Source organism: Lissotriton helveticus, chromosome 5_1 (assembly GCF_964261635.1).
Source record: "Lissotriton helveticus chromosome 5_1, aLisHel1.1, whole genome shotgun sequence".
Taxonomy (NCBI): Eukaryota; Metazoa; Chordata; class Amphibia; order Caudata; family Salamandridae; genus Lissotriton; species Lissotriton helveticus.
Window position 1 is genome coordinate 324359484 of NC_136065.1, and position 27718 is coordinate 324387201.

The 27718-nt window shown below is 45.8% G+C and overlaps 1 protein-coding gene across 1 annotated transcript in view; it reads left to right on the forward strand.

Annotated features, from left to right (window-relative positions):
• Positions 1–22684, forward strand: part of PUSL1 (pseudouridine synthase like 1) — a 397644-nt gene extending 374960 nt beyond the window's left edge. Inside the window, exon 7 of the mRNA XM_078640914.1 lies at positions 21620–22684. Within this exon, the coding sequence (XP_078497040.1) occupies positions 21620–21796 (177 nt within the window). The 3' untranslated portion in view covers positions 21797–22684. The remainder of the gene's footprint in view (positions 1–21619) is intronic.
• Positions 22685–27718: the final 5034 nt, after the last annotated feature.

The following is a 27718-nucleotide window of genomic DNA, read 5'->3' on the forward strand; positions in this document are numbered from 1 at the left end:
GTCATTAGTTCATCCTTTCATCCATTATTCAGCCTTTCACGATCAGTCCTTCCATCAATCTAGCTATCCATCTTTTCACCCATCCATCCTTTCACCCATTATTTAACCCACCCACCCTTTCACTCATTTACCCTCACATCATTCACCCAACCACACGTCCTTTCACCCATCTACCATTTCACTCATCATTTCACACATCTACTGTTTCACCCACCCATGCATTCTTTATCCCATTATTTTACCCACCCCGGCATCATTTCACCCCTCGAAGCAGTCTCCCCTCCCTTCACCCACCTGCACATCCTTTCACCCACTCATGCATCCTTTCAACCCATCCTCCCTTTCACCTACCCTCTCATCCTATCACCCATCCATTTTAACCCATCCTGTCACCCACCCAGTCATTCTTTCATCCACCCTTTCTGTAACCCATCCTTTCAGCCACTTATCCTTTCAGCTATCCATCCTTTCACCCACCAACGATTATTTCATCAACCCACACATTCTTCCACCAATCCACCCTTTCACCCATCCAGCATCCTTTCATCCATTGACCCATTCACCCGTCCTTTCACCCACCCATGCATCCTTTCATCCATTGTTACACCAACCAGTACTTCAGCCATCCATCCTTTCACCCAGCCTTTCACCCACCCACACATTATTTCACACACCCACCCACACATTCAACTCATCCACACATTCTTCACTCATCCACACATTCCGGCATCCTTTTCACCCACCCTACAGCCCTTCTCTCACCCCTTCTCTCACTTACCCATCCTTTCACCACACATGCATCTTTTCACCCACCCGTCCATTCACCCATCCACCTTTTCACTCAACCATGCATCCTTTCACCCACCCATGCATCCCTTCACCCATCCAGCCTTTCACTCATCACCGGTTCCCCCATCCTTTCAATTCAACCTTTCACCCATCCTTAGACCCCCCAATGCATTCTCTTCCACCCCCACTCTTTAACCCAACCTTGCAGACTGCGGAGACCCACAAGGTACGCCACCCCCGCTGTAGCTGTTAAATTGAGGTGTTCGCGACGCCCCTGCCCACAGCATCAGGTTGCAGGTGAGAAACAATAGACGGAAAAAACAACTTTTTAGATTCGCGTTTTTCTGAAGTAAGGCACTGGTTTGTACAAGACGTACATGTGAGCGCCCACTCCTGCTGTTAAAGTTTGCGGTTGAGAAGGTTCCGCGAGATATGAAACTAGGGCACTAGTAACTCAAAATGAAGCGCGAACTTGATGGAATATATTCGTGTTTCTTTTGTTAGCGCGGCTGTTTGCCTGAGACCTCATCTCAAAGCGGAAGTAAACTGCCTGACTCAAGGCGCATTTTCGAATGCACCCGATTTCGCTTCAGTTTGGAGATGTATTTTTTTTAATACATTTTTAAACTCCGTTCCTTCCCCAAATCCTCCCTTAACTACGAGTTTAACTACAGTCTGGCGCGGCCTTGCCATTTTTGTGAGAAACTGGAGCTTGCACCGTCTGGTTGGACCGGCAAGCATGTCAAAAGATAATAGTTTAATAAAAGGGGCTCTTTTTCAAAGATCAAAGGAGTCATGCAAAGAACTTAATTTGTTTTGGAAAAATTATATGGTGTAGACAGATGAACATTAAATGACAGATTAGATGGCGGGCTATCTCAGTGATTTGAGGGGTGGCTTCTAATATCAGTGTATAATTTGCAGGTCACGGATTTGAATCCTGCCAGAATCTAGTGGGCTTGTGTAATAATGCTAATCATTAAATGAACAACAGACAATTCAGTTTCAGGTGTTTGCAAGAGAAATGTTATTTATATTTGTTAGTGAACCTTATTGTTGGTATAGCCTTTACATTGTATCTACCTAGCTGTCAGCAAATGAAAGTTTACTGTGCCTAAGGACTCCAGCTGCAGCTCACGGATGAGCCTGGCAAGGCCGAAACGTGTCTGAGGCTGCTTGTTTTACTGTTCACATGGGCAAGTCCCTTGTCGTGAGGACAAGACAAATTTGTTGTGAGGACAAGATTAGTTAACCAGTGATTGCTTGCTCTCTGTGATGGCACAGATGAGCTAAGTAATGATGGTGTGGAATGCAAACACAGTAATTCCCAGTGGGTCTGACTGCTCAAAACATTTCCACCCATTATCCTTTCACAGGTTAAATAAAAGAATGAGCTTCAAAGAAAGATAAATCAAAAACATTGAAGCAGGCCCAAAGTTAGACTATATTAAAAGTATACACCTGGAAGAGCATTAGATCAAAGAGTGATGAAAACTTACTATTCTAGATAAAGTTGAAGTGCAATGTATTTTGTAAGGAGAGCACGTAATCTCATGTGTGATTCATCTAAGCCCACGAGTTCCATTTAAAGTGTAGTCGCAGAATGGTTTACTCTAATACCTTCTGCAATAAAATGGGATTCAGACGCTTTCTACTCAGAGAGTTACTGCAGAACAAATCAAAGCGAATATTAGTTTCTAGTGAAACCCTAACACTCTTGTAACATGCGGAAAAATCCTGACGCTGTCCCTCTGGATGTAGTGCCGGTTGATGGTAGGATGTTCGGTTTCACACCCATAGACATCCACCTCTTTGACTCTGATTTACTTCTTTAAAGTGTTTTTAATGGAACTATAGAAGCAGTGGTACTCACTATTTAGAGAACCTGTTTGCTGCTGAGAGGTGCCATTACTCTTCCCTTAAATGTATTTGCAGCAGTGCTAAGAAGTGCAGGTACTCTTCCCTTTCAAATTAACGCCTTAACCGCGATAAGATTTACCGCGGTGCGCTGAAGATTACGAAAACCCGCGGTTCATGACGAGCTCAGCTCGTCATGAGTGTACGAGAGGTGTACCTCATGACGAGCTGAGCTCGTCATGAGCGTTGAAGGGGTTAAAGAACAGCAGGTGCTCAATACTGGACATTCCCTGTCCATTTAAAGCACTGCTTCCAGGTAGTAGTAACTCAACATACAATAAATCAATAAATTGTGTCATACACTAGTGATATCCCTCATTTTTCTACCAAAATAAACAAGTGGCCAGTTCAAACCAGCCTGCACTACTTAAAAAACATCTGCAAAGCCAATAGGTCTTGCTTATGAGAGAGCTATTGGCTTTGGCTATGTCTATGTGTTTTAGACATATCGTACTCCAGTATGGCTGCTGTTCAGCATGGCTGAAAGGTAGTGGGGCTGTGTGAGATAGATTGGGGCAGATTTGATGGGGTCGATTGCGATACAGTGGAGTGGGGTAAATTGGGTTAGACTGGAGTGGAGAAGATTGGTGAAAAGTAGGGTAGATTGGGGTAGATTGTTGTGGTGTAGACTAGATTGAAGTGGGGTAGATTAGAGTGGGGTAGACTGTAGTTGCCTGGGGTGGAGTACATTGTGGTAGATTGGAGTGGGTAGATTTGAGTGGAGGAGTGCGGTAGATTGGAGTTGGGGATGGAGTAGATTGAAGTGTGGTAGATTGGAGTAGAGGGAGGTAGATCAGAGTGGAGTAGGGTAGATTGGAGTCTGATAGATTGGCATAGATTGGAGAGGATTGGGGTGGAGTGGGGTGGGGTGGATTCAGGTAGATTGGAGTGGAGTAGGGTAGAGTTGAGTGGCATAGATTGGAGTTGGGTAGAGTGAAGTGGAGTCTGGTAAGTTAGGTGGATTGGAGTATTGTAGATTTTAATGGAGTAAGGTAGATTGGGGAAGATTGGAGTGGTGTAGATTGGGATAGATTGGGGGGGTAGAGTGGAGTAGATTGAGATGGAGTGAGGTAGATTAAAGTGGAGTAGATTGGAGTGGAGTGAAGTAGATTGGGGTGGGGTAGATTGCAATGGGACAGATAAGGGTGGGTTGGGTTAGATTGGAGGGGAGTGGGGTAGATTTGAGTGGGGTAGATTATGATAGATTGGAGAGGGGCATATTTTGGAAGATTGAAGTGGGGTAGATTGTGGTAGATAGGAGTGGGGGTAGATGAAATGGAGAAGAGTGGGGTAGATTGAATTGCAGTGGGTTAATTGGGATAGATTGGAGTGAGGGGGATTAGGTTAGATTATGATAGATTGGAGAGGGTAGATTGTGGTACATTCGAGTGTGGGTAGATTGTGGTAGATAGGACTGGGGGTAGATGGAATGGAGTGGAGTGGGGTAGACTGAGGTGCAGTGGGGTGGATTGGGATCGATTGGAGTGAGGGGGATTAGGTTAGATAGGAGTGTGGTAGATTGGAGGGGATTGGAATAAATTGGGGTAGATTTGAGCGGAGTAGGGTGGAGTGGAGTGGGATAGATTAGAGTGAAGTGGGTTGAATGGGTTAGATTAAGTCGAGTGTAAAAAAGTGGAGTAGACTGGGGTAGAGTGCAGTAGGGTAGATTGCAGTGGGGTAGATTGCAGTGGGGTAGATTGGGGTAGATTGAAGTTGAGTAGATGGGGTAGATTGGATCAGAGTGAAGTGGAGTGGGATGGATTGATCTAGATTGAGGTGGAGTGGGTTAGAGTGGAGTGGGTAGATTGGGGTAGGGTAGATAGGAGTAGATTAGAGTAGAGTTTGTTAGATTGGGGTGGAGTGGGGTAGAATGGAGTGCAGTGGGATAGATTTGGGTAGATTAGAGTGAGGTGGATTGAGGTAGATTGCGTTGGAGTGGGGTAGATTGGGGTGGAGTAGAGTGAATTGCGGTAACGGGGTAGATTGGAGTAGATTGGAGTGGGGTAGATTAGGCTCAGATGGGGTAGATTGAAGTGGGGTGGATTGGGGCAAGATTGTGGGAGAGTGGTGTAGGGTGGAGTGGAGTAGAGCGAGGTAGACCGGGGTACAGTAGAGTAGATTGGGTGGATTGGAGTGGAGTGTGGTAGATTGTGGTCGACTGGAGTGGAGTAGATGGGGTAGATTGGATCAGAGTGAAGTGGACTGGGATGGATTGATCTAGATTGAGGTGGAGTGGGTTAGAGTGGAGTGGGTAGATTGGGGTAGGGTAGATAGGAGTAGATTAGAGTAGAGTTTGTTAGATTGGGGTGGAGTGGGGTAGAATGGAGTGCAGTGGGATAGATTTGGGTAGATTAGAGTGAGGTGGATTGAGGTAGATTGCGTTGGAGTGGGGTAGATTAGGGTGGAGTGGAGTGAATTGCGGTAACGGGGTAGATTGGAGTAGATTGGAGTGGGGTAGATTAGGCTCAGATGGGGTAGATTGAAGTGGGGTGGATTGGGGCAGATTCATGTGGAGTGGGGTAGATTGTGGGAGAGTGGTGTAGGGTGGAGTGGATTAGAGCGAGGTAGACCGGGGTACAGTGGAGTAGATTGGGTGGATTGGAGTGGAGAGTGGTAGATTGTGGTAGACTGGAGTGGAGTAGATTGTGGTAGATTGGAGTAGGGTCAGTTGGAGTGGAGTCAGGTAGATTGGAGTGAAGTGGGTTAGATTGAGATGGATTGGTGATCTACTATCACCAAGGTTTGTCAAAGGGGACATCAACTCCAAAACTCTTTCCTACTCAGGTCATCTGCTGGAGTCCATGTAACAAAATGCAACTCTGAAGCAATCAAGCCTAGTGTCTTATCATTAGCTTGGCACCCTAACCAAATGAGCCCTACTTTATGGAGTGTAAGCTTTCTCACAAGGCAACAATCATACATATAGTCATACAATTACAAATATAAACTAAATTCCAATTGACAATTCAAAATACTACCCTAAGAGTACCTAATAATCATAAACATAGAGCAATCTTCTATCCCCTTGTCAGAAGGCAAAATCCTAGACTTTTGTGGTAATCTGTGGCATACCATGTAACAAAATACCTATCCACATGCTTTAAAACAAAGTAATAACAATTCATATACTACCTATTAACTGTAACATATGCTTTTCTTCATACATATGTCAGGCCACCTGCCTTTGTTATACCTTTTCATAAAAACAGATAAATTGCTTTACTCAAAGGAATGCACATAAGGAGTTAGCCAAACGCCCTTCTCTCTGTACTATGTCTAAAAGTTTATTTTCTATTGATCACATAAGGTCTGACAACAGCTGCACTGTCAAGCTAGACTTAAAAAGAGTCTTTGCCTAGGGTATCATTGTAGATTGCATAAGATTTTCTTGATAGCAAAATGTAGAACTTTAGATCATGATTTCTCATATATTTATTTACATTTTCAGCCCACGTGCTTTTTGAATTAATGAAAACACGTAAATTATGGGAAAGCATCTTAGAAAAGAAGAAGAAACAAGAACAGTAAGCAAACAGAAAGAGGCCAAAAACAGAAAGGAAAAAATAGCTTGATCTCTCAAAGGAGAAAAGTTCCATCAATCTGATAACAGCCCTATGGCTGAGTGTCATATTGGTTTAATTATAAATCCATTTGTTTATTATGCCCAGATAGATGTCTACATCTTGGGCTACTGGCATGAAGATCACCTCTGCTTACTGAATCTACTGCTTGGGCATGTTGTGGCCATTGCAAGGCCTCCTGTTTTTTTACCAGGAACTTGTTGGTAGGTCACTACTGAAATGTGCTAGGAGGTCTTGTCTCTTCAGTTTTATATAAATCTATCTCAAAGTACAGGCTGATTGACTGTTAAATGTAAAAATATCTGGTCCTTGCAGGCTCTTAGGGCCAGATGTACGACCCTTTCATTTTGCTCCTCGCAATTTGTGCCACATTGCCGAGTCACTAAATGAAATGTAAGACAGTGTGTTTACACCGTTTCGCGATTCCCAATGGGGTCGCAAATTGTGAGGCTCATTAATATTAAATGAGCCTCTCGCAATTTGCAAGCCCATTGTGAATACCAGCCCTCCCAGGGATGGTGGCCTTCTAGTCTCAGCAGACCACCAAGTCCAGAACTGCTTTATAATAAAGCAGCTTTTTTTTTTTTATGCAGCCAGTTTACCTTGTAGGAAAAACGGGAGGCATTTAAAAAAAGAAAAATAAACTTTTCGTTACATATTTTAAGAGCAGGCAGTGGACCCTGAGACCACTGCCTGCCCTTAATAAATTATTTTGCATGCATTTGCAAATGCATTGCCACCTACTTTAAGTAGGTGGTAATTGTGAGTGTTTTGCGACCGCAATTGTCTCAAAACATTAGTACATTGTTTTGAGATTCGCTATTTGGAAGGGAACGCCACTTCCAAATAGTGAGTCGCAAAACCTATTTAGCAAGTTGCAAAACAATTGCGACTCCCTGAATAGGCTATTACATGGCCAAATATGTTTTTGCATGCGCAAACGGGTTCGCAAACCCATTTGCGCATGCAAAAACGGGTCAAATATGTTTTTGCATGCGCAAACGGGTTCGCAAACCCGTTTGCGCATGCAAAAACGGGTCGTACATCTGGTCCTTAATTGCTTCAACTATGGCACTGTTTCTAGCGACTCATTTCTATTTTAGTAGCTGCTTAGTTGCCTCTTTGCCCATCCCTAAACTGTAGTCTAGATCTAAGCCTAAGCTACTTTCTAGATTTATGTTGATGCATACTTTTTTTACGGACGCACCATGTAGCTTTTTTTAATTCACTGAACCTTTCCATCCTTCAAATCAGAATTTGATTATTGTTGAATTTTCTACTCATGGCATGGAATAAGGTGGCATTTGTTACCTTCTCCGGTAGTGAGGCATATTGCTAATCAGTCTGTAGAAGTGCTGAGGATGTAAACTGTGGGAGGCCTGTCACTTGTTTCCGCACCCAACTTTCCAGTTGTCGTATTCCTGAGCTGTAGATGATAGCATCTGATATTTCAGAACCACATTTTAGGACACCTCACACTCTTGCTTTAATAGAATACTTCCAACTCCTGCTTTTACAGAATACCCCCAATTCTTGTTTTGATAGAATACCCCAACTCTTGCTTCAATAGAACACCCCCAACTCTTGCTTTAGTAGAATACCTGTAACTCTTTCTTTGATAGAATACCCCCAACTCTTGCCTTGAAAGAATACCTCCAATTCTTGCTTCGATAGAATACCTCCAATTCTTGCTTCAATAGAATACCTCCAATTCTTACTTTGATAGAATACATCCAACTCTTGCTTTGATAGAATACCTCCAATTCTTGCTTTGATTGAATACCTCCAAGTCTTGCTTCAATAGAATACCTCTAACTCTTGCTTCAGTAGAACACCTCCAACTCTTGCTTTGATAGAATACCTTCAATTCTTGCTTTGATAGAATACCTCCAACTCTTGCTTTGATAGAATACCTCCAACGCTTGCTTTGATAGAATACCTCCAACTCTTGCTTTGATATAATACCTTCAATTCTTGCTTTGATAGAATAACTCCAATTCTTGCTTTAATAGAATACCTCCAATTCTTGCTTTGATAGAGTACCTCCAACTCTTGCTTTGATAGAACACCTCCAACTCTTGCTTTGATAGAATACCTCCAATTCTTGCTTCAATAGAACACCTCCAACTCTTGCTTTGATAGAATACCTCCAATTCTTGCTTTGATAGAGTACCTCCAACTCTTGCTTTGATAGAATACCTCCAATTCTTGCTTCAATAGAACACCTCCAACTCTTGATTTGATAGAATACCTCCAATTCTTGCTTTGATAGAATACCTCCAATTCTTTCTTTGATTGAATACCTCCAAGTCTTGCTTCAATAGAATATCTCTAACTCTTGCTTCAGTAGAACACCTCCAACTCTTGCTTTGATAGAATACCTTCAATTCTTGCTTTGATAGAATACCTCCAATTCTTGCTTCAATAGAATACCTCCAATTCTTGCTTTGATAGAATACCTCCAAAGCTTGCTTTGATAGAATACCTCCAACTCTTGCTTTGATATAATACCTTCAATTCTTGCTTTGATAGAATACCTCCAATTCTTGCTTTATTAGAATACCTCCAATTCTTGCTTTGATAGAATACCTCCAATTCTTGCTTCAATAGAACACCTCCAACTCTTGCTTTGATAGAACACCTCCGACTCTTGCTTTGATAGAATACCTCCAATTCTTGCTTCAATAGAACACCTCCAACTCTTGCTTTGATAGAATACCTCCAATTCTTGCTTCAATAGAACACCTCCAACTCTTGCTTTGATAGAATACCTCCAATTCTTGCTTTGCTAGAGTACCTACAACTCTTGCTTTGATAGAATACCTCCAATTCTTGCTTCAATAGAACACCTCCAACTCTTGCTTTGATAGAATACCTCCAATTATTGCTTAAATAGAACACCTCCAACTCTTGCTTTGATAGAATACCTCCAACTCTTGCTTTGATAGAATACCTCCAATTCTTGCTTCAATAGAACACCTCCAACTCTTGCTTTGATAGAATACCTCCAATTCTTGCTTCAATAGAACACCTCCAACTCTTGCTTTGATAGAATACCTCCAATTATTGCTTTGATAGAATACCCCAAATTCTTGCTTCAATAGAATACCCCAGCTCTTGCTTTGATATAGTGCCTCTAACTCTTGCTTTGATCATATGCGAGGGCACTGAGTCAACAATTCCAGTTTTCTGTGTAAACACCAAGGTGCCCTTTCAAACACCGTCGGCTTGGTCTGTATATTAGACACAGAACTATCTTTGAGTGCACTAAGTGCTTTCTAAGCTTGTAATTGCAGGATTGCATCATCCGTGGGTAGCAAGGTCGATCTAAGTTCATGGTTTAACATTGGGGCATCACCATTAGCCTGGATCATTAAAAACCCATTAAGAAAAAATAAAACATGCACAGGCAAAATGCAACCTAAGTACACACTACACCCAATTCTTCAGTCTCTAGTGTTTGCACCATTAATGGGTGTCAGACTGCATGATCTATACTGCTTTCCGTTTTCCAAAAGAGATGTATAACAACTGAGTCAAAGATGTAGTTAACATACCATAAACAGAGACCTCTCTTTTAGACACTATGGGGCACATTAGGATGGCGGGCCGACTTTTTCCGCCCGCTATCCTATCGCGAAATGGGACCGCCCGCCATAAGGGTGGGGTACCGTGGGGGCCATTAGGATGCGCCCGCCACAGTGGCGGGCGCATCCTGCATTCCTGACATTGTGGCGGGCGGTGCACCCAGCACCGCCCGCCACAATGCCAGGATGGCATGTCGTGCACTTCCATGCACAACATGGCAGGCCCCATGTTGACTTGTTGACCGGGCGGACGGTCATTCCGTCCGCCGCGATCCCCCCGCCTTAGTAATATGGCGGGGGGAAATGGGTGGCGGGCGGGGACGGATCTCTGGCGATCCGCCCGAGATCCTAATGGGCCCCTATATCTCAAGGAAACTAAAAGCCATCACAGAATCTGTCTAAAGAACGCCCAACCCTTCTCTAAACCCTGTTTAGCAGAAGACAGTATCAGGGCTGAGCCGTTCCTGGAACTGAAAAAGAATGACTTACCCATTTGGTTTTTTTTCCCTAACAGTAATGTTTGACTTCGGCCTCTGATAAAAAGGTCAGTTCTAGCTGCCTCGTGGATGAGAACAGCCAAAGGATCACCACTTATATTTTGTGTATATTCTTTAAAATAGTTTAAAATATAAGAACATGCATTGCTGGATGCTTTTTGAATATTTAAAGCCCTCAGTTGTTGGTGATTTTTCAAATATCTTTGTTTACCAAACTAATGGTTTAAAAGCTTGGAGTTTTTAAAATATATCATTAAGGGAAAACAATAGGCTCATTGTGTTACCCTATTTCTTCAGGATGCCCCTATGAGAAGCCAAACAGTTGAGGCCACAAACTGAACACCCAAAATAGAGACCTCGCTCTTGTATTTGTAGTAGTGTAACTCCGTGGTTCAATGTGCCTGCTGCAGGTCACGTGCTCACATACTGTCTCAGCATTTCATCCTGTCGACGACAATAAACCAATACAGATAGGTTTGGTACGAGAAGAGCTTGTTATCGAATGTGCTGAGCATCAATAATCTAGTTGCACCTAATAAATGTTCTATGTTATATTATTGTATGTAGCACCTACTTGCTGTCACCAGAACTGTACACATTGTATTTTGGTATCTAGGATTGATTCGAGTGTTCTGTGGGAAGGATCAGAAGGATTCTGAGTGCACAGTTTGTCTAATGCACTCATTTGAGCTTGCTGCACAAATGTGGGGAGTAGCTGACCACAGAAGTGGTTGGAACCTTCACAAATGGCGCAGTGGCTGTGATTGGGGCCATATCCAGACCTGTGTTCACCAGGCTTGAAACTTGGCACTGATTTCATTTAAGATCGCAGCATTCAGTGCCAAAGTGTCATTTGCCAAATGGCCACATTTAAGGTTATGCAGGTACTCTGGTGATTGTATTGTCGACTTGACAGGGTCCTTAGTTCATCAATGGAGTTCATGGTATAACGCGGGAACAGGATGGTGACATACGTCAGATCTGTGCCGGGATACCGTTCACAATGACACACTTCTCTGGTGTATAACCCTCTCTCATTGTCCAAGGCAAGGCTGTGAGGTGTTTTCTGGCCAGAATGCCTCTTTTCTCTCAGAAGTCTATAACTCTTATCAGTGTCTCAACCACAAAATGTTAGGAGTGGCAAGGATAGGCCAGGCGCATGATGGGCAAACCCCACTCGATTGCAGACCACACCGAAAGTTTAATGATTCCCAAATGTAGATGAAATGATTTGTCCCTAGTTTTCTGGAAAGCAGCAATTTGTCTTGAAAGCTCCTGATAGCCTTCCCAATGGCCTGTGATGTGACTGGCGTGTCACGTGACCGGTGTCAATCTCCTGGATTACTTGGAAGGTGATCTGAGCTGTCATGATGGAGCTTGGAGTCCAGGGTGTATTATAGAGACCACACCTCGTAGATGGCATAGACTGCAACCCGACTTGAATTCTTCTCAGGAGAGAAAATGGGTGTATGACACATAGATGAAATCTAGTCGTGTTAATTTGTTAGCTTTGCAAACAGGAGACCCAATGCTAATCATAGTTTCTGATTTTAGCACATTGTGTACTCTTAGGTATATCATAGATATACTGTTGGGTATATCATTTTGCAATCCTGCCAAAATCACTTTAGTGGACTCCCTGCTCGCCGACTGGGCGGAGCTCTGTGTTTTGAAACTGGAGACGCATACAAATGTGGTCTGGATGGGTGCTTTAAATTACCGCCCTCAGGTCCAATACAAAATTTCAGTAATAAACCATTTGAACGTGTGGCACCTCATATACTGGCATCTGACAACTTCATGCTGATTGGGAACTTTAACTGCCATGCAGAACTGGACTTAAAACCAGAAATAGTATGTCTGCTTACAGACTTTGAATCATTGGGACTGTATGAAAAGTCTCAGGCCACACTCATACAGCACGTCGTACGTTGGATCTTATTTTGACCAATTAGCCACATCTACAGGTAGATTCTTCCAAACCGATGGCCTGGACAGACTTCTTCTCCATAAATGTCCAGCTCCTTACTGGAAAATTGTTAGGCTATAAGACATCAGTACCTAAAATGATGAGACCTTGGAGAAAGTTATCACTTCCATCTTTCACGTCGTGCTCTTCCACCCCTCCCTCCACATTGCACTCAGATATCAAGTCTCGCTCTGGAAGAATTCCAGAGTTCCTTCAAATAGGCTTTAGATGCGATTGGTCAGTCCTGCCAAACTTAGTTGCACAAAACCTAATAAAGCCCTCTATCCTTGGTATTTGGAGTCTCTCAAAACAGAAAAAGCAGCCTGCAGAAAGCTCGAGCGCAAATGGAGAACCTCAAAATCCCCTCCCGACAAACTGGCCTATTAAGCAGCATTAGACACCTACCACAAAAACATTACGGAAGCCAGAAAGACCCACACAGTGGACAGAATTAACAATGAAGAAAACTCAAATAAAGAATTATATAAGATTCTAAATGAATTCATGAAACCCACTACTTGCGCCTCTCCCCTCCTAGCATCTCAGTCTCTATGCAACTACCTCACGGACCATTTTGAGGAACTTTTTTTTAAGTCTACCTGTTGGAAGCTGGCTTTTTATGTAGTGGGCCAATCTAGGGGCACACCATGCACAAAGTCGAGACAACCCTTATTGGTTTACAGGGCTTACTTTAATAATCCCAAGTGCTCGATTTGTGGTAGTGTGCTCTAGTAGCTTAGGTTTATCATAGGGGAGCGTTAAGCATTTGTTATACACACAGAGTCAATACATGAGACACACACTGGAGAAGAAATCCAAGATCATTGTAGAAAAAGAATACAGATTTTTATATAATTTTAGATACCAAGATCATCGAAACCAGGTAAGTACTTTCGGAATTATAGATTTACAGTAAACCAGTAAAATGCTCAAATAAAGGTTTTTGATGTAGGAGTCTCGAATGCGGTAAGGTTATTCTGTGGGAGAAACATACACTGCATGCATATACTGGTGAATGGTTGTTAAAGGTGACTTTTAGGACTTAAGGTGGTTAGGGGCTAAGGACCAAGGAGCCACCAGCAATTCAGGTATACCTGCCCTGGTGTGACCTGGTACAGAGGTGCTTGTCACGTTGGTAGCCTTGATCACTACACATTTAGGTCAATGGAAGGGTACCTGTAACAAAAAGGCTGCAAGTGGGGACTTGGGGACAAGTCTTGCAGATCCCAAAGGGGTCTTAGATCGTGAGGGTCTCTGGAGCAAGGGGACACATTCGGTTTCTGTGGTCCCAGGCTGGGAGGCTTGGGTGCAGAGGTGTTTTGTTCAGCAGGTCGCTTGCGGTTTAGACTCTCACGGTTGTCATCGGTTTTGCATAGGAGGGAAAAACAGGGCACTCTCAACATGGGTCTCGCAGAACCTCTATACTCACGGTGACAACTCTTCTTTGTCCTTCTTCTGTGCCCAGGTAGGCTGAAGCTCTGGTTTGTGTGGGAGCCCTGAATAATGAATTTAGAGAGTGTAGGGCAGTAGCCGATGGGCTACCTACCCCTGATGTAGACACCACCCCCTCTATGTGACCACTTCCTGTGAACAGTGGGTATAATCTTGACCCAGAGTTCCAAGTTTCTCCAAAACCAAGATGGTGACACCCTTCTAAGACTGTCCACTTCAGGTGGCCCACCTGAGACACGCCTTCTGACTAGCTAATTTCCCACCTGGTCTAATGCCAAATAGGAACCAGGGCAGGGGGTTGTGTTCCCCAGGGCTGATGGGTAGCAAAGGTTGCATATCAAAGGCGGCAGAGGCTTGATATGCTAAATCATTAGCCATACTGCTCTGGAACATGTATTGTTTCTGGCCTGTGAGAGCGCTGGTTCTCACCTGCACGGATGACACACAATGAATTATTTCCATGGGATCAAATCTTGAATCTACCAAGATCAGATTTAAGGAATGGATGCAAAAAAATTCTCTCTGGATGTTGTCCAACTACTTACAACTAAACAGTGGAAAGACAGAGATCCTGCTTTTCAGTAAGGTCCATACCATGTGGTCAGAGGACTGGTGGCCCCCCAGAACTGGGGACTGCTCCCACCCCCATAAGGTAGTAAGGTACTTGGGTTTCCTGATAGATGACAACCTTTCTTTGAAAAAGGAGGTTAAATCCACCAATGGTACCCGTTTCATGATCATGCACCTACTTAGAAAGGCTTTCCAATGGCTGCCCCTCCAGACCAGAAAATCCCTTGCTCATGAACTCATTGTAAGCCACCTAGACTATGGTAATGCTCTCATGGTAGCTAAAAATTAAGCTCTCGAGGGAGGAGCTTCGCGCGCATCCGAGATGGCCGCGTGAGCACAGGGCTCCCGAGACCCTCGCCACCTCCTGCATCTATCCTGAATCATATCCTGATTACGAAGACGGGTTATTAAAGACGCAACCCAGCTGATATAATAGCTGTTTTCAAAAATCGGTTTGGACTCCGGGAACCGCAACTACGACACTTTGAACTTTTATGGCCTGCCCCACGGAGTCACCCGGGGCTCGAGTTGTTATGGTGCCCAGGCGGTAGTTGAACAACAACGGCCTGCGGAGCTCTGATCACAGCCTTGGAGTTCACTTTCGGTTTCGTTTTTGGGTCTTTGGCCTCATCCTATCTCGAGACTGATCTGGTGGACCGAGGTACAGCCGGACCCCGTGAATTCATCGTGTGCCAGCGGCTGCGTGTTTATGGTTGCTTTGATATTACTGCTGAAAATTCGCTTTTGTAGATTCCGGTGGGTGAATCGCGTTGAGCCATTTTTACCAGGTCTCAAAGGCCCCTCTGGGGCACATTGCCCAATATGGCGGGCAGACCCGATGGCGAAAAACGAAAAGCCAAGACCATTCACCGGGGGGGGGGGATACTATTCAATCGAATGTTATGGATCGTTATACCCACCCCAAGGGGTCCCCCGCTGGCGCGAGTAAGACTCTGGAAGAGGCAAGTGAGGGCCCTACCGCATTGGCCGATTTAACTCTACAGGATGTCATGGGCGCCATTGCTGGTATGAAAACTTCCATTGGCCAGCAATATGAGGCTCTTGCCCTTAAGCTTGACACTGTGGCAATCGACGTCAATTTGATCAGAGTGGACTTATCAAAGACTAACGAGAAGGTCAAATCCTTAGATTTGAAGACCTCCAGCCTCACGACTGATGTGTCCGACCTACAGACGGAGGTTCGTAACTTACGGGCCTCCAATGATCTCTTTGCTCATCGGCTGGAGGACTTTGAGAGTCGGGCCAGACGCAACAACGTACATATTATTGGGGTCCCTGAAAAATCGGAAGAACCCGCTGCAGATCTCCTAGTGGAGGACCTCATCCTAAACCACCTCGCCCCCAAAGGCCTGAGTAAATTCTTTGCGGTGGAACGTGCGCACAGAGTGCCGGGTGGGAAGCCGAAGCAGGGTGCTCCTCCGCAGCCGATCATCGCCAGAATTTTCAACTTCAGAGATAGAGACGCTATCCTGCAGGCATCGCGGGTGAGCGGCCCCATGAAGTTCGAGAATACTACAGTGAGCTTCTACCCGGACTTCACCCAGTTCGTTCAGAAGCAAAGGATGGGATTTCAGGGGGTGAAGCGACGACTGAGGGACATGGATATGAAATACGCGATGCTTTTCCCAACACGGCTCCGTGTTCAATATGAGGATCGGATGTTTTTCTTTTACCACCCTGAGAGAGTGAGTGACTGGCTTGACACATTGCCTACGCGACATGATCGCACTGAACATTCTGGAGGAGCTGAAGGCGGCCCGTCGGAGCAGGAATGAGAAGTGATTTCCGATTACCGAACTTTGTGCTTAATATGCAGCTGTGGTTTGCTGACTTTTATATTTGTGTGACTTATGGTGGGATACCCAGGGGTGGCGGGGGGAGTGGGACTCTTTCCTCCTCCGGGTTTCTATTTGTAGATTAGTTTAATGGTAGGGCGACAGGCACACTGCAAGTTGGGGTGGCTTTTGAGTCTAACGCAGGGGTGCAGGGTGGGGGGTGTTGTAATGGGCTTCTGTTGGGGGGGTGGGGGGGAGTTTGGATGTGTTTCATTTTTTCTCAAGGCAACGTACTGTTTTACTTCTTGATCTGGGAGATGTGTTCGTTATGGGGTGGGTCCTGCATCCACTTCCGGGATGGGGGGTAGGGGGTTGAAAATTCTGTGTTGGAATGTTAACGGGTTGGGGGACAGGATAAAACGTGGGGTAGTGTTGCAACTATTGAGACGCCTCTACCCTGATGTAGTACTACTGCAAGAGACACACTTGATCGGAAACACTTGCTACGCTATGAATCGGCGAGGATATCGCCTCGCTGTGCATGCTGGGTTTACTACTGGTTCTAGGGGTGTGGGTATTCTAGTTAAGAACTCTCTCCCCATGGAGGTAGACAACATAATCCTATGCTGCTCTCACTGGTAGGTGGGAGGGGAAGACTATCTTACTGCTTTCTGTATATGTACCACCTGGACTCCAGCCCACGACTTTTGCTGATTTGGGGCGGGTAGTTCTGGGGCTTCCGGAAGGCATCCTGGTGATGGGTGGAGATTTCAATTTGGTTGTCTCCGGTAGGGAAGATCGGTATCCCCCCAGGGACCTCACGAAATCACAGTCTTGGCTGAGTGGCTTCCTGGAGACGCTGGGACTGGTGGACTGTTGGCGGTTGATGCATCCGGGACAGGCACAATACACCTTCCATTCGGGTGCGCACGGCAGTCTCTCCAGATTAGACTATGTCTTGATGCCTGCGGCACAGGCCTCGTTACTTAGGGAAGTTAGACATCTGGCTCGGGGTATTTCAGACCACTCCCCACTGTGGCTCCTGATGGACACGAGGATGGGTTCTGAGGGACGGGTGGCCCCGATTAATCCCTGGCATCTCCGTAACCCCAAAACCCGGGCTGAGTTGGTCAAGTCCCTGGAACTGTACTTTGCTGAGAATGAGGGGTCGGTGTCCTCTTCTGTTTCATTGTGGGAGGCATTTAAGACAGTTGTCCATGGACAGGCACTATCGTTAATTGCTGGTGTCAAGAAAAGCAAAAATGAGGCGGTGGTCCGCCTCGAGACCGAAATAGCTGAGCTGGAAGGGGATTTGGAGTTAGGTATTACTCGTGACAAGGTCCATGTCCTCAGTCTCAAACAACTTGATTATAGAGCGTTGGTAACAGATGCTGCTAGAGTTGTGAGTCGAGAGCAGCAGGGAAGACTGTATGATGCGGGGGACAAAGCTGGGAAACTGATTGTGTGGTTAGATAGAAAGGAGCGTGCAAGTCGTGTGATTCCCGTGATTGAGAGAACTGATGGAATGCGTTTGACTGACCCTGTTGATATTGTCAAGTGTTTTGCTGAACATTTTCGAGATGTGTATTCCCCAGTTTCCGATAGACCTGAGGAAAACTCTCATCTGCTGTTGCGAGACATTGCGTTGCCTTGTCTGTCAGATTCAGATAGGGACTTGATGGACGCAGCACTTTCCGTAGACGAGGTGGCACTCGCTATTCGTTCTGTCCGTTCGGGAAAAGCTATGGGCCCTAATGGTCTTCCCATTGAGCTTTACAAGCTGCGTCCTGATTAAATGGCGCCATATCTTCGTGATTCGTTCCTAGAATCGCGAGACCTTGGCTCCCTTCCTCGTGATCAGCGTCTTGCGACCATTGTGGTGATTCATAAGGAAGGAAAACCGCGGGATTGCTGTGCGTCCTATAGGCCTATTTCGCTTCTGAATGCGGAACCCAAGATCCTCGCAAAGTTGCTGGCAAATCGCTTGATAAAGGTAATCAGTGACTTGGTTCATCCGGATCAATTCGGTTTCATTCCACATCGCAATACAGCACTGAACTTGAGGCGTCTGCATGGCGTTCTCGCGAGAGCGGCATCACTGCGTGAACCGGCCATCTTGGCTTCCCTGGACGATACGATGGCTTTTGATACATTGGAATGGCCGTACCTGTGGGCAGCTCTTGCGAAGTTCGGTTTTGGTCCTGGTTTCATTGGCTGGGTGAAACTTCTGTACGAGGAACCATTGGCGCAGATTGTGGTGAATGGTCGGGTTTCTAGGTCCTTTGTTCTTGGGAGGGGTACGCGGCAGGGATGTCCGTTATCTCCGCTTCTTTTTGCCCTTGCCTTGGAACCTCTAGCTGCTTGGCCATCGTTGAGGGGTATTCGGTGGACCTCGGAATTTGAGGATCGCATATCGCTCTATGCAGACGACATTTTGTTGTCCCTCACGTCGCCTCGAAGGTCGTTGATTGTATTATTTGATGTACTAAACTCGTTCGGAAGGAATTCTGGCCTTGTGATTAATTGGACCAAGTCCTGCGTGTATGTGCTCTCGGGTGACACTCCTTTTTTACCGCGCGGGTGTCCCATCCAGGTGACGCAGATGGGATTTAAGTATTTGGGGGTCTTTATAACATTAGACCCCGGGCTTCGTTACGATCGTAATCTGCTTCCTCCGCTCCAACGGCTAAAATCCAATGTTGTGGGCTGGCGCAGGTTGCCGCTATCCCCCCTCGGACGTGCAGCACTTTTTAAAATGATTTCCTTGCCGCGGTTTTTATACGCGCTCCAAAACACGTTTGACGTAATTCCGGCGAGTTATTTTCGGGAGGTGGAGAGTTAGCAGAGGCGGTTGTTATGGGATGGGCATTCGCGTATAGCCCTCGCCAAGCTGACGCTTCCCTGGTATGACGGCGGTATCGCACTGCCGGATATCAGGCGATATTATTGGGCCTCTCAGCTCGGAGCGATCAATCATGGAATGTATGGTCCAGCATTAAATCCTGCGTTCGAGATGGATAAGTGGTTGCTACCGGGTGGGGATTACAATAGAGTGCTTTACTCCAAGTCTGCTGAAGGGAAACTTTCGGGACCCACTAAGATAGCGGTGCGAGTGTGGCACTGTGTGAATGCGGCGATGGGATGGAGGGATCGACCGACCCGGGCGACTCCGCTCTATGCGTCTGAAAGATTGGGTAGCCTGTGGAAGACGAAAGGATTTGAGAAGTGGGACATGATTGGTATTTGTAGGGTGAGTGATCTCTGGGTCACGGGTAAGATTAAGAGTTTTGAGGCGTTGAAGGTAGAACATAAGCTGAGTGACAGGGAATTCTTCCGGTATGCGCAGATTCGCCACGCGTTGAGTTCGGTTTTTCTAGAAGGTACTGACATCCCGGAATCATCCCCACTTGAAGACCGAGTGCTTGATGGATATATGCCCGACAGCACTTTTTTTTTGATAAATAAGAAATTGATCAACGATCGAGCTGACCTTTTGGCGCAACTCAGGGAGGTCTGGACCAGTGACGGTTTAGAGTTGGATGACGAGGACTGGCAATCGGCGATCTCCTCACCTAAGAAGGTCGCGGTTCCGGCCCGTCTCCGACTCGTCCAGCTTAAGATTCTGCATCGGGTTTGTGACTGGCCCTCGTCTGATTCGTATGGGTTATTCTGTGGATGGGTTGTGTAAGCGTGATTGCGGTTTACTTGGTACTTTCCTCCATATAATTTGGGAGTGTCCGGAAGTGGTTGTGTTTTGGAATCGAGTGCATGCTGTGATGGAGGAGGTCACGGGTGTCGCTCTGTCGCCCGAAGCTAGAAGTTGTCTGTTGAATGTATGGGAACCGAATGACTATGAAGTGGCGCAGACGCAGTGGGCGACCCTTGGGAATATGGTAGCCAAGAGAGACATTGCGCAGTTGTGGGGTTCCCAGAGGCCGCCCACGGTCTCGGCATGGAAGGAAAACATGGACTGGTGTATGTTTAGAGAGAAGACGGTGTATGTGGCGCGGGGCAGACCTAAGAAGTGGGGTAAAATCTGGGGTCCATGGAACTCCTACCGTGGAGATACATGCACACCCCCCCTTGCAGATAATCCGGATGTTCCTCTCTCCCCCTGACCCGACATTGCTAGTGTTGATTAGCTTCTATGTTTTTTTACTCTGGTTTCTCCCCTGCCCCCCCCCCCCCCCCCCCCCTCTGCACTGATGGTTCTTTGTAATGTACTGTAATGCACTTTCCTTCCTCCTTGAACACATATCCAGCTGTACTGCTTTTATTGCCTTGTCTGTTTGTTTTTTATTACTAATAAAAAGAGTTACAAAAAAAATAAAAAATTAAGCTCTCCTACCTAAACTTGCGGTGGTGCAGAATACTGCTGCTCGCCTTGTATGCAATCTTCCGCCCGCACCCCCTCCGAGCCTACTCTCAAATCTCTGCATTGGCTACCAATAAAAAAGTGTGCCGTCTTCAAACTCCTCTGCCTAGTGCACAAGTTGCTTTTTGGAAACGGCCACCTCTATCTACAAAGAAAGCTGCAGCCCTAGCTATCCGCCGCAGCCTAAGCTCCAGTGGGCTATCTCTGCTACGCCCTCACCGCATACATAGGGCCAGATACTGTGGCAGATCTTTCTCATACCTAGCTCCCCACCATTGGAACAGACTACCCATACATATACGGTCCTGCCCTGACTTAACCCTATTAAAAAACTTCTTAAATCCTGGCTCTTCTGATTCTTCCATATCCCTCCTTCCTGTTAATGCGCTATAGCGCTGAGAGACCCCCTCGGGGTGATTCCTTTGTGCTATATAAATCAAAATACCATAACATAGATATATAGTTTTTACATCCGGCCCTCAGTTCCCCTTATCTGCGAACACTGGGAGCAGTTAGGCACATACAAACTTCGAAGAATAATATGAACATAACACATTCTTAGGGAAGAAGCACCATTGCTATCACATAGAGTGTTTGTTTGCAAGACTTCCATAATTCCAGCACACAACGCTAGAGGACACAAAATAACTTCTTGCTGGAAAAAGATCAAATTATGTCTTCCAGCTCTAACATGTCACATCTACCAACAAACAGCTTCTTCTCACGCTAGCATTTGAGAACTACACATTAGGAGAAAGAAAGGTGGCGCCACAAGGAGTAAATGCAGGGTAATTCTCACTAACATCGGGAATGAGCATCAACTTGTTTAGTAAGGAACATATATATTACCTCTTTCTAAATACAGAAAGCACCCTCTGCCTTTGAGTGTACAGATCTGAATTGCAGAGTTATCACTAACTTCCCAACCCTTCACCCTCCACTTACTAAGTTTGAGACCGTGGAGGGTTTAGTCCATTACAAATTTAAAAAAATGCAAATTAAAAGTTCGAAAGCTCATAGTAACTAATGATGTGTGTCTATAAAAACGAATGCTTCAGATGAAACCCTTGTATTTTGTCGTTGCAGGTGCGGAGGATGACCGGCATGCTTGTGGCTGTTGGCCAAGGCCGCTTCACCCCGGCTCAGGTGAAGGAGCTGCTGGAGTCAAGAGATCCATCGGCTTATCCAAGTAATGCTATGGCTCCACCAGACGGCCTCTTCTTGAAGAACGTGGAATATGATGGGCTTGATAGTGACACATGATCGTTTGAGTGGACTAGACTAAAGGTGGCTTTCACTGACAGAGCGATGGATTTAGGTGGTGTTCCCCTGTGCCTGCTTGCCTTACGTGGGGTCTGTTCTTCACACAGGTTCAAGCTCTCCATGGTGAATCATATGAAGAGGCCATATCAGAAGATACACGAGGGCCAAGTCTTCTAAGAGTGACTCCTGAAAATGGAACCAGAGTTCACTGAGTCTGCTCCTTGTCCTAAGAAGGTTTTTAAATTCCCCGTAAATTGATGACCTCCAAGCATGGAGCTGAAATCAGTGGAGTGAATGAATGACTGAGCGGTTATAAAACAAAATACCTAAAATCTCTGAAAAGTAACGTGCTGGCATTACAATGGATTTTAAACGGACCTGCTGATGGGATTGTAGGGCTTTTTGTAAACCAAGATGCATTGTTTATAAAGATTTTTGGCTCTTTGAATATGCTTTTTTCATATAAAATAGTGTCTTAAGTTGTGGAGGGCGCCTCAAGACTGTAAGTGGTTTTTTTTAGGAAAGGTGAGTGAGAAGATACCACAGCAAACTGTAAACTCAAGAGAGGCCAATTTTAAATTCATGCCTTAGGGTGCTGAGAGTGGAAATTCATCATTCTAACCCACCCAGCTAATTACCTTCTGTTCATGGTCTTCATTTTTCTTTTCCCACCGACACTTTATAAACTTGCATTTTGGTGTTCTGCTCTGGTGCAAAGATTTATGGCGAGCCTAAGGCAAAACTACAGTTTGCCATTTCGGCAACCCCTTTCACCTATTAACAGGGCCTTTGGAGACCATTTTTTTTAGGTTGATGCCAATGAAAACACCTATTCTCAGCTTAGCAAGAACTTACAGTGGGCTTAAATATAGATCACTACTTACCTTTGGTTAGCTTTAATGTCACTCTCATTTGCTTGCTTATGATTCAATAGTTTGCATTGTCCATGATGTGTTTATCTATCTATAGAGCATATCCTCTTTACTTGTATCCTTCCACTGCTCGCTTTTAGAAAACCATAATTTTTTTTCTTTTTGGTTAAGCTCTCCAGGAGTGTGCATGTGTTTTCCAGATGTCTCCCTCGTGTGCTTCTACCCGGGCTCCGTTTTGCTTCCGCCTTTGTGCTTCTCTCCCTCCCCCATGCTCCAAGTTGCTCTGTCTTGTTTGTGTGCTTCTCCCCTGTAGCCAGGACTGCTCTCCTTTATGTGCTGCTTTTCATGTTCCCCGCCTACTCTCTATTGCTTCCCAGCTCACTTGCTCCTCCATTGCCCCCTCCAGTCCTATTTTTTAATTGAATTATTTAACTGTTTTTATACTTTAAAAAGCGGCAATTTTGTGCTCCTTTGTATGTATTGTGCTGTGAGATCATATGTACTAGTGCATATGCTCTCGTTTGCAAGAGTTATTGTGCTGAATAAGGGGCTTGGGGCCTGCCCAGTGCTTACGATTTTTGGGTTTGGGCTTCATTGTAACTCTATTTTGCTTCCTTCTAATTGAGCAGCACACGCCATCTTCATTTCCTCTTCTTTCGGCATGAGGTATAACCTGTAATTCATATGGGTTAAGGTCCTTCCACTGCTGCTAGTGAGATTCAGGTACTATTTTTTTTTCCATTTATTTATTTGCTTCTTCCCCTCCCAACCTCTGTCCATGTTGCTTCTCCCCCTCTTATCTCTCTTGACCGTTTATCTTTGGCTGTTTACACTTCTTTCATGTTGCTTCTTACCCCCTGCCATGTTGTTTCTTCCCCTCTCACCAGCCCATGTTTCTTATTCCACTGTGTTTCTTATTCCCCTCCCACCACCACACAGCTGTGTTTCTTATTCCCCCCAACCGACAGAAGGAAAAAAAAAAACTAATATGACGCGGCCATCGCTAGCCACTTCTTTGTGCTTTTTTTTTACCATCCTGTTAACTAACACCCACCTCCCCCATTATTCACCCCCAATCACCCTCCTGTTGCCCTCCCCCACTTCTCCACCCCCACCACCATCCCGGTGTCTCCTCCCATAATATCTCCACCTGATTGGCAAAACCAGTAGCCCGCCCATAGGCGAAACCTATTGGCTTAGCCGATTCTTGTTTGTTTATTTACCAGTCTATTTTGGATCAGTAAATCATTTTAATACAAAATTGCTTCTCATAACATTTTGGAACCACACGTGCTGTCATGCATGCTTGTGTAATAACACATGCACCTGCATACCTCATCACGCATGCACCCTGATACAAAATGACTACAGTGCCTTCTTTTGTTAATACTGTACACTGAATATACTTTAGAGCATGTACAAAAGGAGACATTGGCAGAGCAAATAGTTGTGAGCTGTTATGGTAAGGCAGTGCCATGTCAGTACTGTAGCACTTGGGTTGTAGGTATCATCAGTCTGGCTCTTTCAGACTGTGATCACTTGTGAGTAGACGTACATTATACTGGTCTCATTATTGACAGTGCCATACCAGAATGAGGCCTAGTGGTGATATGGAACTTTCTCCTGTAGGCGAACAATTTAGGCCCAAATATCCTTTACTTTCACTCCTTAGTTTACTAGTTGGATGCATTTCTAGTGGCTACTTCTAACCGAAAATTCCTCATCTTTAAAATATTCTTCAGGTACCACACTGGATCCGGGCATTTTCATAGCAGTGCTCCCACGTGATGCCAAGTGGTTCATCCCCATGATGGCTCCTTCCACCCTTGATAAGATGGAGCGGAGCCACATGTATGAGCCACCCTTGCACACCAACATCAGTCCTTTTCCTTTCCCGCCTTCGAACCCTTTTGTAGTTCGTTTACGAATTCTTCTAGATTGCTTTTCCAGTGTGCAAGGCCATGATGTCCCCACTGAAGTCTATAGGGTTCAAACCATGCTCTGAATTTCAGAAACTGATGTCAGTAACACACTAGTACAAGGTGTGCTTTTGGTGTTTGGGCACGGGGCATGACTCAAAGTAATGTGAAGAATGAGCTCCCATACACCCAAAGGCAATCCGTAATGTGAAGCAAGGTGGTATGTTGCCGAACAACCAAAGAAGTCACAGATCTTGTGTAAGTCCCTCTCTAAGGCCCATTTCCCACAACAGGTCTTCTTCGCTGTCGAAGTCGTCCTGTAAGTTGAAATCCAAGTCAGGGAAGAAGCATAAGAAGTCAAAGCATGACTCAACACCAACTCATAGCTCTCTGTCAAAAGTGAAGTCAGGAGGGCGGCGACAAGGTGCTAATGGATCTTGCTCTAGTCTCCAATCAAGAAAACCAACACTACAACTGGCCTTGCAGCATCCCGAATTTTCCAGGCCATCATTGCCATCACAGCAGGCTGAGGTCTTTAAAAATCTGATGGTGCATATTTTTGCAGTCTTCCGGCTCTCTTCGGCATGCCTCTGGCGCCAAATATCTGCAGATGCCTCCAGTGAGATTACTGTGAGCATACCGATCCTTGGCACCTTATGAGCCCCTGAAACACTTTTCATGTTCCATTTTTGGGTCCAACACTTGTGCCAGTCTATTCTTCATTGGCATGTGTCCCAATGTCCCAAGCGCAGGATGGAGTTTTTGTGCCAACCCCGGTTCCCGATCCCATCCGGATCCATCTCAACCCTAACTGAGGTCACACTTTCAGTCAACTGCAGTGTGCCCAGTTCCCATATGATCTGACACCAACAAAACCTTAATCTTTTTGGCTCGGATTTTGATCCGGATCAAGAAGACCTAATTTCCCATCATCCATCTGCTCAGGAAGTGACACCACTGCATTTCCCATCATCCATCTGCACAAGAAGTGACCTCACTGGTTTCCCACCCACTGTCCCCTTCGCTTCTCCCCTCCAAGGACCTACTTAATGACAGCTGCAGTGCCAACGCGCCGCTTTCAAACCCATCTGCGTCCAGTGCCTGGAACCCTTGTCTTCTTCCATTCCCACTGCTACCCTGCCATGCTCCTCGCGCTCTCAACCCTGGCAGCACTGCTGTACCTCACAACACAGAAGGAGCATTCACATGCACCTCCTACAAGTTGTCATGCACTCTTCCACTGCCTACACCCCCACTTCCTCACACTACAGTCAGCACGCCCGCACTAACAGCAGCCAGCACCCCACTCGCTCACACAAACCAGTCACACACTTACACAGACTAACCACCACCCACACAACAGGCTATGCATGCTCCTCAACACCGGCTCACTCACCAAACATGCCACAGAGATATCGGACCTACTGCAGGACCACACTCCGGAGCTGCACTTCCTCACAGAAACATAGCTCTGCGCCAAACATCGTTACTGCCATCCCCACCAGCTAGAAGACAGCCAGGCAAGACTGTCAGCACAAGCCTGGTGGTCGTGTTGCCATGATATTCAAAGATACCATCAGCTGCACCACCTACATGGAAACCCAAACCTCCACCAGCTGCATGAAACACCTCATGTTCAAGAGAGGTGGTATACCGAGTAACTCAGGCTGATGAAACGCCACTGCAAGCAACTGGAGCGGAAATGGAGACCAGGTAAAGTCACCACAGATAAAGACTCTTCAAATCCACTGTAAGACGCAAACACCAGCAGATACAGAGCACCAAGCTCACAGCTCTAGTATCGATGCTGGTAGGAACAGCAACAAGGAATTCTTCACCATCATCAAAGATTATTCCCTGCCTTCTGCTGCCTCCAGCAACATCAAGCCCTTGCAAGACCATTGCAACAAGCTCTCGTAATACTTGTGTTAAAAAATCACCTCCATGTATGGCAATTTTACCCCTCAACCGTACCCTGGCACTGTCGCAGCTGAACTTCTCATCACGGAACCCTGACCTTGTGGCCTGCCACCACCACCGTTTAAACCGCTGCCACCATGAAGACCATTCTCTTGGGGGCCCCAGTCTGATTCTTTCCCCCACCACACCTTCACCAAAGGACTCCTGCCCATCAGCAAAGCACTAAAACCCATCCTCAATGCCTCCATCAACCAGCCACATTCCTGAACACCTAGAAACATGCCACCATCACATCCATGGTCAAGAAACCATCAGCTGACCCAGCTATGCTTTCCAACTACAGACCACTCTCCTTACTACATACCCAACAACGGTCTTAGAGAAACTAATTAATGTAAATCCGTATTTGTAAAGCGCAAACTACTCACCCTTACGGGCCTCAAGGCGCTGGGGGCCACTGTGGAAATTAAGTGAGCTATTGCCCAGAGTCACACGTGGCTGAGCTGAAGCCGGAGCCGGGGATCGAACCGTGAACCCTGTGCTCTGAAGTCAGTTGCCCTGGCCGCTGCACCACACCTCTCCACTGCACCACACCTCTCCACCTTCACAGACCACTTCAGCATCCACCAACTCCTTGACGCTATGCAGTCTGAATTCAGCCAAACCACAGTAAAGGAAAAGCACTCATGACAGCCATTTATGATCCTTAAAAAAAAGAAGACATAGCAATCTCCTGGGCGTCCACAGCATTTGACACAGTCTTCACCCCTTCCACACCAGGCACCTGCTGAGAGATTGGCATCCAAGGACCCGCTGTCCGCTGGATCTTCAGCTTTTTAACGGATAGAACTCAAGCTGTCAGCCTGGCCTCTTACTCCTCAGAAGCCTGCAAAGTCACATGCGCAGTGCATCAATGTTCAACGCTCAGCCCTACGCTCTTCAATTCATACATGATCCCCCTAGCAAATGTCATCCGCGCAGACAAGATCCCCAACACAAGAACAAAGTTCACATTCTGCATGACTGAAGTTGCTAACTCGAAGAAAACTACTGTCTCAAGCTCAACACTGACGAGACAGAAGTATTGATCTTTCGCAGTAACTATTCACCATGGGACTCCAACTGGTGGCCGGCCAAACTCAGAACCACATCCAGCACTCATGCCCGGAGCCTCGGAATTATCATCGACAGCATGCTGTTCATGACCACAC